The 13760-nt window shown below is 37.8% G+C and overlaps 1 protein-coding gene across 1 annotated transcript; it reads right to left on the reverse strand.

The window, feature by feature from the left end:
- Window positions 1-3042: 3042 nt before the first annotated feature.
- On the reverse strand, window positions 3043-10241 carry LOC141596956 (transmembrane 9 superfamily member 1-like). The gene is made up of 12 exons (XM_074417239.1): window positions 9967-10241; window positions 8762-8954; window positions 8533-8637; window positions 8386-8403; window positions 8202-8299; window positions 7886-8038; window positions 7530-7664; window positions 7290-7456; window positions 6893-6987; window positions 5387-5760; window positions 4200-4473; window positions 3043-3459 (listed from the first exon to the last, which is right to left on the reverse strand). Exons 1-12 carry the CDS (start codon window positions 10066-10068, stop codon window positions 3392-3394), a joined length of 1782 nt encoding a protein of 593 aa, XP_074273340.1. The 5' UTR covers window positions 10069-10241; the 3' UTR covers window positions 3043-3391.
- Between the last annotated feature and the right edge of the window lie 3519 nt (window positions 10242-13760).

Genomic DNA, 13760 nt, shown 5'->3' on the forward strand with positions numbered 1-13760 from the left:
CTACTACCAAATTGTAGGTAGGATGAAATAAGTCACAAAAAAAGACCCCATCACCTCCCTACGGGATTAAGTCGATAAGACCCTCGTAGTACTATCAAAACCCTAGAGATGGAATCAAGAGAGTTACGGAAATTGTAACCTTCAATCTTTCAGTTATAAAATTGCACGGTCTACATTGATAAAATTTATTGAATATATATTTTATTTTCAGAATATCCACGATTATGTATTATATTATGACATTTAAAATTTTTGATTATAAGTCATATTTTTAATTTAAGAGAATGTAAAAATTGGTAAACGAAATGTGTCGCAGACTATTTTTAACCCGTATTCTAACTATTATTCGACCCCTATTCACTTTTACTCGTATTTTATCCTGACATGGTTAATCTGTTTAACGTAATCTAAATTAACCCGACTTGCATAATCCAAATGCAACCATAATGAATTGATTAAGCTCGTTTACAGGCGACTTGCTGTGAGTCAATATAAAAAAAAATCAGAAATAACCATATAATAATACACGTGGAATCCAAATTGTTCGATCTATAGCCCCTGTATCTAAATTGTTCGATGTACAAACCTCACACTATACATAAAATACAAATTGCATGAATATGGTTCAAATAGTAATTTTATATTACTTAGAATAGATTAAAAGTAATGTTAATTAATACATGGCTTAGTCAACATTACTTTTAATCTATTCTAAGTAATATAAAATTAATATAAACCCAATTATTTGACCCATAACCTCCCATATTCATAAGTCATGTAACTCATAACCCTCCAATCTCCATGTACCCGCATTCTTCGTAAATTTTGCTGCCTTAAAGTGTAAAACATATAACCCTACCACTGCCAAAATCCTGCCGCCTTATATTTCACCTGCTTCTCATTACACTTCCGTCTCACCTCAACACCATAGCCTCTTAAAGATTATTGGTGCGCCAGTTGAACTCTCTCTCTCTCTCTCTCTCTCTCTCTCTCTCTCTCTCTCTCTCTCTCTCTCTCTCTCTCTCTCTCTCTCTCTCTCTCTCTCTCTCTCTCTCTCCCTCTCATCCTTCATAAATTTTTCTTGTATTCTTCGATTTCAATTGTAAAAAAAACGTAGGTGAATTTTTTTGGCCATATTTTTCAAGTTCAATAATTTTTTTATCAAAACAATTCTGATTTTTTTCTTATTTAACGAATTAACAAATAATTTTTTTCTTTCTAACCATTAATTTGAAATCTCGAAAATTTCTAAAAACTTACTTTATTTTTAAGTTTTAAATTTTTTTTTTCAGTTTCAGTAATTTTAACGAATAAATATAATTTTTTAAAACTTTATTTTCTCATTTCTATCTCATTGCATTCACATTATTTCACTAAGGTTTGAATAAATATGGTATTTAATGTTTTCTTATTATGTCTTACTAATTTGATTATAAAGAAAAATTAGGTTGTTTCTGAGTTGTATTTATTAATCCAGTTAATTAATGAGTTTATCTTAATAAGATCAAGTCTGAATTATATTTTTTTAAAAAAAAATTCTTACTAATTTGTGTTCTTTAATCTATTTGTATTTAAATGACTTATATTTTTTCGATTTTTCGAATTTTTTTCATCAAAGTACGATGAACTCAGTTGTGCACTCTTGAAAAGGAGAAAAAAAGAAATGGAAAACAAAATGAAGTATAGGAGAAAGGGTAATTAAATAGTTACAATGATCATGGAGGTTCCTACCTAAAAAAAAAGTGTGTTCAATTCCATCAACCAATGGGAAGCCAAGAAAAAACCTAGCTTTTATACTAGGTAGATTTGGGAAAATGCACGCGGTGCCCTTGAAGTTTCAAATTTTGCCCGAAATACCCAATTTTTTGTTCCGGAAAAGTTTAAGAGGCTATAACTCGTGTCTACGTGTTCAGAAAGTGATAATTTTTTTTTTTCAAATCGATTATCTTTCCGAGAACTACGATTTGAAAAAAAAAATTGTCGTATTTGGATCCCGTGGCTAGGAGTTTTTGTACGTCACAGTTAGAGCTGATCATGGGCCGGGCCTATGCGGGTTTGGGCCAGGCCGGGATGGAAAAAATGGCCCACATGTGCGGGTTGGGCCGGACCGGGCCAAATAAGAGGGCCTATTTAGCGAGCCCAAGCCCCGCCCTTATGGGCTAAATCGGGCTTTTGGGCCTAAATGGGCTTTTCAGGCCCTAAAATTTACGACTTACCGAACGAGATAAGTAGTGTAATACCTTCAACTAGTACTTTAAAAGTGCACTTAGTATAAAAAATCGTATAAAGTATGATGAAGTACATATGAATTAATATTCAAAAATGGAATAAAAGACAATCATCGACACATTATAATGCTTAATCATATCTAGTAGATATGATTTATGATACGTAAACATCGCTTTTAAATCTCAATAAATATATGCATGAGTTTATAAGGAATTATATATACAATTTACGCTATTTACACCGATTTTATAACAAAAATATTCCTTAATAATAAATATGGGCCGGGCCGGGCCAAAATTTGGGCCAAACGCTTGGCCCAAACCCGGCCCAAAAGTACATTGGGCTTTTTGGGCCGGCCCATGGGCTTTTTTGGGCCAAAATAAAAGGCCCAAGCCCTTCAAAAAAAAGCGGGCTGGGCCGGGTCGGGCCAATGGGCTTGGGCCATTTGATCACCTCTAGTCACAGTTTTTTTTACCGAACAAACTTTGAGTGACCATATCTCTTGGTCACGAATTCCAAACTCGACAATTTTTTTTTTCAAGTCGTAGTTCTCGAAAAGATAATCAATTTGAAAAAAAAACCGTCACTTTTTGAGCTCGTAAACACAAGTTATAGCCTCTTAAAGTTTTCCCGATCAAAAAATTGGGTATTTAGGGCAAAACATGAAAGTTCAAGGGCACCGCGTGCATTTTCCGATAATATTTGGTTGGGATAGGGAGATAACACAATGATTAGAAGTGAACCACGTGAGTCCAACTATCCAAGTGGTAAATTTGTTTAACAAAAGCCAACTATAGACTTGTAAACTCTCGGTTGAAAGTTGAAACATCAAACATGGCCTTATCGATCACTCCTACAACCGCAATAAAGTTGCCAGCAGATCTAACAATTCAGACCTACGAAAAGGGGAAGAATTCACCAATGTTGAGATTTCGATACATGAGCAAAAGTTGCGTAAAATTTGACATATTTAAGGATTCGAAAAAATTGAACATTTCCAATGAAGCTGTTACGTCCTTACTAATCAATTCGAGCGTTTATCATTGCGGCAGCACAACATGACCCAAGATCTATAGGTTGACATACCTTCGGGGTCATTTTGTTGACAATGTAATTAGAGTTAACTCAATTGAACACAGTTTGACACTGGATGGCTGGATCATTAATCACATTTGATGTTTCTGTATATCCTTCGTACAAACAGGTTGGAACCCAGGTGACCAACAGCTCCTGAAAATGTGACCCGGACATTTTATTAGCAGAATGAACAGATCTTAATAATTAGGTAAATAACATTATGTAAACGGATGGTTAAGTAAATTGTCCATTCTTAAGATTTGATGAGCTAAGGGTAAGATTATTGGTAGTCTTGAGACAAGACTTAGGTAAGTCGTAAGACAAGACTCACTCAAGACAACCAAAGGTATCAGTTGAGAAGGAGTTAGCAGCCTAGCACCCTAAACCAAAGGTATCAGTTGAGAAAAAGTTGAGCTGATATAATTTCAACTAAAGATCTAGATATAAAGTGAGAATGCGACATTTTTAAAATTCAGGAGAGCACGTTGATGTCCTTGCGGTCCTACCCAGCTTGAGAATGGACAATTTCATGGTGCAGAACTCCGTTTTATCCCACTAATACTGTCTCATTTCACTAGAGACCATTTATGATTTTGTACTGAAATATCATTATTAGTTTATTACCCCTTGACTTGAAGAATTTACGAGTAGAATTACCATACTACCCTTACCAGTTACCATTATGTTACTAAACTAAGGATGGTATAAATTCACCTTTTAATTTCACTAGATATAGAGAGAGACCACTTATTCTGGGATGAACCAAAGAAAACAGAAACAATATACATGGGATGGAGGGAGTAATACAAAGATGGATCTCAGCTCAAATTTTCATGTAAGAAGGGGAAAAGGGATATCAGAAACGGAGGTGCAAACACTTGAGAAAGACATACCGCAAAGAATTCCCAAGCCGAGACAAAACATCATCGTGTAACCAAAATAAAAGCTGGTTTGGAAGAAGCCTGACATCTTGGTCTTCATATGATAGTAATAAATAGAGTACAAGTAGACGTAGATGCCCGTGGACGCCGCAGAGAAGAATGATGTCCATTGCCAATGATAGTTCTCAGCGTTCAACAAGAAATATGTCCCCACGATTGTCACGCAAATAGTCACTATGATGAGAATAAGAAACACGAGCAACATGAAGCCATAAACATAGTACACCTGCAGAACAAGAGGATGTATGAGAAGGTACATAATCAAGACTAAACTTTATTTTACAGCTGCCAAAAAAAAAAAAAAAAAAAAAACAAAGAGACTAAACATAACCGAGTCCATTCATTTCCAACAAAACGAATAGGTATCACCACTTTAGTTAAAAGTAAAATATACTAGACTTGTTTTACTACTCCACGTAATAATACAAAGGCAACAATATTACCCTTATCTGCATGTTAAGGGCATAGAGAAACCGTTCCAGATGTTCCAAAATGAAAATTGCTTCAATAAGTACATCTAATGATTTCTAAACCAGGATTAAAAGAAGTGCAACCAGTTGAGCGAGTCATTTTTTTTACTACATAAAAACATTGGATGTTTTGTCCTAATATTTTTATTCATGTAATTTAGGCTGCCTTACAAATGTAAAAGAACTTTGGTTTCCAAAAAATAGATTTCCAGCAAGCATAACGACTTTCGTAATGTGCATAATTCTTAAATGTAAGAAAATGTGGCAAGACTCCCGTACTTTGACTACTTCCAACCTTGCCCCGCCGTAGGCAGAAATCGGCATTATTTAAGGCAGTGGGTTCGTAGTTTACTCCAATAATACAGTAAAAAACATAAGCATAATACAATGATATAACTGTACAACACTCTTTTAAATCTTAAAAACTTAGAAAAATTGAGCTAATCGGCCGTTAATCCAGCTCCAAATCAGGTCAGGGCATCAGGATTGGTCCACTTTAATAACCTCTACACTAGAAAACGCACTGTCTTTGTAAGATGAAACTTAACAGACATATTTGGTTATCTCATTCAAATTTGAAGCAGTTTGTGTTGAACAATAGGTAGGAGTTAAGGCTAAGAGAGGACAAAAATAGCAAAGCAGAAAGTAAAAGGCGAAGAGAATATTTACCTTATAATTCCAAAAGGACGTGAAGACAAAATACATTTCAATGAATATACTTCCAAAGGGGAGCAATCCACCCATAAGAGAAATCACTGTGGGTGTTAGATACCATTTCTTCTCTGGAATAGGTCGAGGAATAGTCTTCACACGACAAGGATTGTTTGGTGCACCATTCCAGTTTCTCCCAACTACTGTCCCGAGGAGTGCAAGAGGGAAGGAGATAAAAGCCCAAATAACAAGAACAACTACCATTGTCCCAAAAGGAATAGCTGCTAGAGACCCATAAAATATGGCAATAGTGTTTAAAATGAATCCAATCCCGAAGCACAAAAAGGGGAAGAGCGAAGCAGTAAGGATTGTTGACTTTATCCAGTTTTTACCTGAAACATAAATGGAGAAGCGTAATCAATAGTGATATCACTATAAACGAAAAATAGGCAAAAACAATGATAAATTCAGCACTAGGGAGGCAAGCCGCTCTGCGGACTTCCTCTACCAAGTCGTAGCAGAAGAAAAGAAAGATAAAAAAAAAATACAGAAAGTAACAAAACAAGGTAAAAATAAAAGGGTTTTTTGTCAGAAACTACCTTTTATTTAGGGCCATTTGTGAACAACCACCTTTCATTTTATTTTTGGCTTTCAACTACCTTTTATTTCTTCATTTTGCGAAAGACTACCAAAAATTCCACTTCCGGCGAACAAAAGTCAACTTTCCGGCGTTGACTTGCTTTTTTCTCCCTTTTTCACATATATAACCCTTATTTCTCCCTTTGTTCACCTAACAAAATCCGAAAAAGCTCCTCTCCATACCCATCACCTTATCAAAAGTTTGTTCAAAGCAATATCAACGCATCAACCATCTCAATCTCCATCTCCATCTCCGTCATCACCTTTACTACCACTTTCACCTTCACCCTTACATTTCAACAACCTTACAGACTAATCATGATTCATCAACCTACTGTCCATCTAAGTCATATTAAAGTACCTTCTTTCTCTCTTCATGGTAAGATGGTGGGTATACGAAAACTAATGAGATAGTCGCACACAAGTGATCCTACGAGTGAATCCATGATTATTTTCGAATAGTTAACACAAGGACTTAATTTTGTCAACAAAGCCATAATAGATCATTATTGTTGAAGGATTATTGACCATGTTAAGATTAATATCAATGATGATTTTGTTTCGGTGATTAGAACTTTGATTCGGGTAAGAGATAGACAAATTGAGGTGATTAATGTCGGGTTTAATCAATCTTTATCATCGATTATTAAGGTTATGAAGTAAAGAGTTAGATTCAACATGAAATGGTAAGTCAATGCCGGAAAGTTGACTTTTTTTCGTCGGAAGTGGATTTTTGGTAGTTTTTCGCAAAATGAAGAAATAAAAGGTAGTTGAAAGCCAAAAATAAAATGAAAGGTAGTTGTTCACAAATGACCCTAAATAAAAGGTAGTTTCTGACAAAGAACCCAAAATAAAATGATACAACACAAAGTTACAAATACTTACCACCATTACGAGAATACATTCCCCCACTAACATAACCTGATATGAATGATGTCAAGGCATAGCATACAATGAAAGTTGTCACGATAGCTCCTCTCCTGAGTTATATAAGAGGGGAAAATCAAATTCATAAATTGTTCCAACTAACGGTACTAAAAAAAGACATGCTGATTCTTGGCTTGTAGATATTTGCTACCAAATCGGACATCTTAAGAAAGAACGCCAGTTACAAAATTATGACTAAAAGAAAAAGTCTGAAGTCGCTTGACAAAAATGCCATCAAGGTAGCAAGAAAAGACATTGGACTCATGTTGTAGGAAGAATAAGCCACAAAATGGCACAGTAAATATCTATATTCAACGGTAGTGTATCATATTTGTAAGGGGTTTAAGCAACATACCCAATATAGAGCATCCCAACTATTGCTAAAATGATCACGAGGAAAATAAGAGTCGCCAGTTGAGCTCCAGTACCAATGACGGCTGAAAGTAGAGATAAACTACGTGGAGGCCGGAAAACATCACCATGAACAAGTTTCCAACCAGATTCTTCACTAACATCCCTTTCCTGACAAATAAGATCCCATTTCAGCAGACTACATCAACAACTAGAACACATATCAACTATACAGAAGTCTTACCAGGCTCTCCAGATCATCATCTTCCCTAGCGTACTTGGCATAATCATTTCTAAGAGTCCTCATCAATATCATTGACACCAGACCAGTCAAGAAAATCACCATCATGAATGAATTGAAAATTGAGAACCAATGGATCTGCAAACAGTATTTTTTTTTGTCAGCGATTTCATTTTATTTTACTACATAGCGCAGTTAAAACGCAGCGAAGCAAGGTATATATATGCATACATAAATTCAAGAAAATATGCACGTTAACCAAGTAAATTTTTAAAATGAAAAGAGAAAATAACAAGTCAGCGAAAGAAACAATTACTCTAAGGCCAAAAGAGGTAGCAAAGTTGACAATTTTTACAAACCTGATGCTCAAAGAAAGGGTAATCCAAGTAAATCTCAAAACGCCTAGGGAAAGGGATGGTCGTAGGAATCCATGTAACAGTATATGTCATGTCATACACTCTTCCATCCTCTACTTGCTTAGCGCCATCCTGAGTCATATTAACATGGATGATCTGCAGAGAAAGAAGTTCGTAAAAGTTTAAGAATAGTACAAAAATATTTCATTAAATTAATTAAATAAATCAGCAATAGAACATAAATGAAACGAAAAATCACAATCTTACAGTTCTTACAATAGTCACTGAACTAGAGCCACTAACAGAAATATTCATTTACCTGGTTATTATTATATTTGATGATAAAGTTCTTGTTTGTGTATAGCATGTGTTTAGCATTATCCCCATTTTTATCAGATTGAAGCTCTCCAACAAAACCTGCACCAAAGGAACAGAAAAAGATGAAATACTGTGGATGTCATTATTTTAAAATAATCAGCAAAAAGGAATCGAGAGACACATACCCCAAAGAGGCAAATCATCTGAACGGCGTGACGCAACCAGCGCAATGCAAGAGAGAAGGTTAAATATAAGCGTTCAATAGTCAATCAATAAACCGAGTATGAGAGAAAGAAACAGCTTAATGATGACAACTTGAATGAATAACTCACCAATAAAGAGCTCAAACCAGTACGAGTTTTCAATTGCATCTTTGAATTGTCTAGCTTTAGAAGCATCAAGTTCAAGTTCACACATAGAGGTCTTGTCGACATTTTCTAAAAAGTACAAAAAGAGATTATGAGTCAGGACTCATAAGCATTTATTTTCAAATGACAATAACAGATACGGAGAGGAAAATAAAATAAACTCATCTAAAACTTTATAAAGAATACTGCATACTTTTAAATTTGATATCAAGTTGGCTGTCAATAAGTTCATTCCCACCAAGAACCTCCCCAAGTCCACCCCATCTGTGAGCAACATGGCCCTGTGGATGGCAAAATGGGAGGCTGAAGTAGTTATAGGTTTCCTGAGGATTGTTGTATGGACCAACCTTGTTAACCCAGAGAATAACCTGCTCATCTGCCTCATACTACAAGAAACAAAAGCATTCAGCTTTTACAGCAGACAGATAATTTTGTAGCTCATTAACCATATTAGAAAAGGGGGCCAATGTTGACACCACGATTCACCTAGCCAGATGTGTAACGCACATGCACTTGAACGGACACAAAATTAGAAGACCCTAATAACACACAAGAGTTAAAAAAAAAAAGGCGATAAGACGCCCAACTTCCATGACTCTAACAGTGTCTTCGGATAGCATTTGACAAGGGAAAAGAAGGGGGAATGGAGCAAGAGAGTTTTTCTCGACAAATCATTCAAGAGGGATTTTGATTTGTGTTGGAACCCTATTTGCTAACCAAACAGGAGATATTGCATCCCTCCATTTCCCTCCAAGTGCATCCATCTAAAACCTAAGGTGTCCACAGTAAACCAGGTGATCCGCGTCATGTTCAAAACATCCAGTAACACCTTTCAGGCTCCCCGGGTATAAAATTCACTACTCCGAACACTTTGAAAGATATGACATTACAAGGGCTTGAAGATCAATCTTATGTGTTATAACACAAGTGACATGCCAAAAACAGCAATGAAGATGAATGTACAATGACCTAGGTCTGTCGCGCTAGAACGAACAAGCCGATTCATAGATGCATGGATATTAGATACAATTTCAATTCACAGCTACCTAACAACTCTTACCACATCATACCCACTTCAAAAAATCCAAATTTCTTCAACTTTTTCCCCATAAAGCTCATACAATAATCAAATTAGCATCAAACAAACACAACCCACCAAACAAAAACCCCCCAACTTTAGTTCACCACTTCATTAGACAAAAACCAAAACCCTAAACAACAAAAAATTGACACCTTTAACTAAAACCCAGCTCAAAAACCATGATCAAAACTAATCTCAAACTAAATTTAAGCAAATACCCAAAAAATTAAAAATCCATAAAAACCCAATTGCATAATCAAATCAAGAATTAAAGTTGATATGATTATGATGAAAAAAGCTTAATTATTATCACTGACCTTGTGATCAGATTGAGAAGCGAGAGAGGGTGAAGAGAAGAGAAAAGAGATAAAGATGAAGATGAGGAGAGAGAAAGGGATTGATCGGACGGTGGTAAGCATGGCTGACGGTAAAGATCCGGCCAAATCTAGGCGTCGGATATGGTGATGAATGTGGGAAAAAAGGTAGAAATTTTGAGGGGATTTTTATTTCATTTGATCGTCAAATCTCTTCTACTGGGTCGATGTAGCAAATGTAGGCACAATAGTGGTGAAGTGGTGAACCCATCAAACTTGGTTCTTCAATTTTAGTCAACGTTTATATATTGACCTACTATTGCTCTACGGCCTTGTTCTTTTGAACTTAACACCGCTAGATCTGTCAAAATCTAACCCATCTCAAAAATCGACCCTAACACAACCCATAAATAACCCGCAAATAACCCGACTTTTCAACCTGAACCTGAAAGATACCTGGACCCGTTTTGACCTGTAAATAGCGGGTCGAAACCCAACCCGTAATGGGTTTACCGTTGGGTCAAGACAATATATCTTCCTTAAAATACGCAATGTCATATGCGGTATGTCATGCCATCACCTCAAACCACGAGTCACGTCATCACCTCAAAGTGTGTGTCACGTCGTCATTTCCTATATTACGTCGATACGTATTCCACGTCATCACCTCGGGGTCACATGCCACATCATCAACTTGAAATGTGTGCCACACCATTACTTTCACTGTATTACATCGAACAGCATTTCACGTCAACAGTGCCACGTCATCAAATCGAAATGTGTGTCACACTGTCACTGTAATACTCCGTATTTATGGTCTTGGGGGTACTCTATCGAGTAGCCCTTACTCTGTCGAGTAAGGGTATGTTGCAGAATAAAATAGTTTCTGACCTGTTGGGCACTCGATCGAGTAGCTGGGGCACTCGATCGAGTAGGTACTCGATCGAGTACCTTGGGTACTCGATCGAGTGTCCAGGTTTATCGGGGTTTTTCTCGGGTTTTGTTAATTACGCGATTAAGGTATTTAAATCAATTCGTCTTTATTCTAAATCACTTTTTACAAAACCTAAAACCTGTTTAAGAGAGAAAGCAACTTGTCTTCTTCCTAATCGCGTTCTTGACAATTCCGGAGTTCGACGGTCGGATTGCATCGTAGTTTGTGTCGTTGGATTCCTTGCGTCGAGGGTAAGCTTTTAATATAATTTTTATACCGTTTTGTTAAGATTGATGAAACCCTAATTTGGGATTTGGGGATTGTTATGAGTAGTATTTGAATAGTAGTCTTTATGTGTTATATGTTAGGAGGAGAATTCATAGAAGAGGCGTTTTGAGACATTTGTAGATACCGTCCTGCGTGTTGTGCTTTCCAGGTAGGATTTCCTACTCGGTATTAGTCCCATAATGGGATATTGGTGATGTCTTTGTAGTTAGTTGATTGATATGATGATTGTAGTTGTAATTGTGATTGTGATTGTGGTTGTGTTGTGATGGTTCTCGAGATGCGTTCTCGGCTGAGTGGGGTCACTTGCGGGAGTGATCTCACGCCTTAGTTTCGCCCTTCGTGGAACCCGCCACGAAAGGGGATGTGCACATTAATGGACGGGGTTATCGCTCGTACGATGAGCGGGGCTTAGGTGGGAACGGCTGCGGTCCCCAGCTGGCGGTCGGGTCCAGGTGGACGATCGATGATTGAGACGGTTGGTTGGATGTGGTTGTGTGTGTGTGACGTCATTCTGTATCTTTTGTCTTATTGTTGTTATTTATTTTGATTGTGTGATTAGTACTGACCCCGGTGTTGTTTTGTAAAACCCGCGGTGATCCATTCGGGGATGGTGAGCGGATATTGAGCGAGTATAGAGATGATACGGGGATAGCTGGGATGGCCACGACATGACGATAGAGTCTTCCGCTGTAGTTTAGCTTTTATTTCTATTTCAGTTGAGAACAGTTAGTTTGGAATAATGTATTGTACTTTCAGTTTGGGTTTCAAGGATTGTACTTATTCATTAAATTACTTATAATAAATGTTGTTTCTGTTTTGTCTATTTGATTATCATACCTCGGGCAACCGAGATGGTGATGTCTTCATACCTGAGTGGTCCTGGTAAGGCACTCGGAGTATGGGGGTGTTACAAATGGTATCAGAGCGACGATCCTGAAACCTGTAACCAATGAACTTAATGAACATAGGGAGTCAATTAAAATGAACCCGGGGTAAATGTTGTAGGAGCTAGTGCAAAGGCTTGGGAGACGTCCTAAAGTCGCAAGGGGTCGCCCTACAACTTTGAACCGGTCACATGGGAACGTGTTTGTTGAGTCGTCTATGTGATTGTTTAACTTATGCAACAATGTGATGAAGTGTGAGGGTTGTTTGGTGTTGAAATAAGAAGTTGAGCATGTGAAAGAAAATGATATGTGGAACATGTTAATTAGATGATAGCATGTTGAGATGTTTACAATGTGGCTTTTATAGCATGATGATTTGATTTTATTAATAAGTAGAATGGATGCGTAGCATATTGATTATGGTATCATGCGATTTATATAAAATTTAACATGTTAGTATGTGACGTAATATGCGGGTAGCTTTTACGTATTAGTGATACTTGATCGAGTGAGACTAACTCGATCGGATAGGTTTTTGACGATTTTGGACCTTAATCGAGTTTTAGCACTCGATCGAGTAACTAGGGGTACTCGATCGTAGGGTCACTCGATCGAGTAACCTAGATACTCGATCGAGTGGGTTAGAGATCGAAGGTCCTGTTTGGTTGGAGTTTGGGTACTCGATCGAGCACATGGGGGCACTCGATCGAGTAGCCCGTTACTCGATCGAGTGGGTTTGGATACTCGATCGAGTGGGTTCTGGGCAACGCGTGTTCGTGTTTTGAGGTTTAGTACGCGTGTTTATGTTTATCCCTTTCTCCTATAGCTTCAAGATGCCGCCCAAGAGAAACGCTTTGTACGCGAGAGCTGAGGTTATGACTACGGATGACATCGTTAAAATGTTGGAACACCAAGACGCTCTTACAGAGACCCTGAAGAGAGTGAATGAGGACAAGGACAAGAGTAAGGAGAAGGAGGTTGACCATGCTAAAGTCAGCCTCTATATCGCGAGGTTTAACCCGAAGGAGTACAAGGGAGTTGAGGAGCCTAACCACCTTGATAGTTGGCTGAGGGAGATGGAGAACATCTTTGGATTTAGTTCATTTTGTCCAGGATGAGATGAGAGTGGATCAGCTGCATTCTATCCGAGGGAGGCGGTGGCAAGTGGTGGGATTCCGTGAAAGTGAGTGCCAAGGAGCTATATACCAACCAGGGGTTACCTGCTATACCTTGGGAGGAGTTTCGTAGGGTGTGAGGAAGGAGTTCGTGAGAACATGTGAGGAGTAAGTTAAGGGAGGAGTTTGATAAGTTTAAGATGATCGCCGAGATGTCGTGGCCGAGTACTACAGACAGTTCAATGAGAAATCTAGATATGCTGAGGACATGGGTTTGAGTGATGAGAATTTGGCTTTGAGGTTTGAGAGTGGACTAACCACGAAGATTATGGATAAGTTACCAGTGGGAGTCCTCACTGATGTGAAGGAAGCATATGAGAGGGCTGGGAGAGCTGAGAGACTAGTGGAGATGGCTCGGGGAGAGGTCCGGTGGAGAGAAGAGGAAGTCGGAGAGCGAGGGTGGTGGCCAATCTAATTTCAAGAAAGGCAACCACAATCAATCTAAGGGATTTTCTTCTGGTTCGGGTTTAGTCTTTGGAACTTCCTTTGGGCGAGGTCGTGGGAGTGTGAGCAAAC

The sequence above is a fragment of the Silene latifolia genome, chromosome 8 (genome assembly GCF_048544455.1).
Source record: "Silene latifolia isolate original U9 population chromosome 8, ASM4854445v1, whole genome shotgun sequence".
NCBI lineage: Eukaryota > Viridiplantae > Streptophyta > Magnoliopsida > Caryophyllales > Caryophyllaceae > Silene > Silene latifolia.

Coding starts and splice junctions, on each gene's coding strand:
- LOC141596956 (XM_074417239.1), bottom strand. CDS start 10,068: ATGCTTACCACCGTCCGATCAATCCCTTTCTCTCTCCTCATCTTCATC. Junction 8,638..8,761: donor ACTTGATATCAAATTTAAAA/GTATGCAGTATT, acceptor TGTACTTTTTAG/AAAATGTCGACAAGACCTCT. Junction 4,474..5,386: donor CGTCCTTTTGGAATTATAAG/GTAAATATTCTC, acceptor CTTGTTCTGCAG/GTGTACTATGTTTATGGCTT.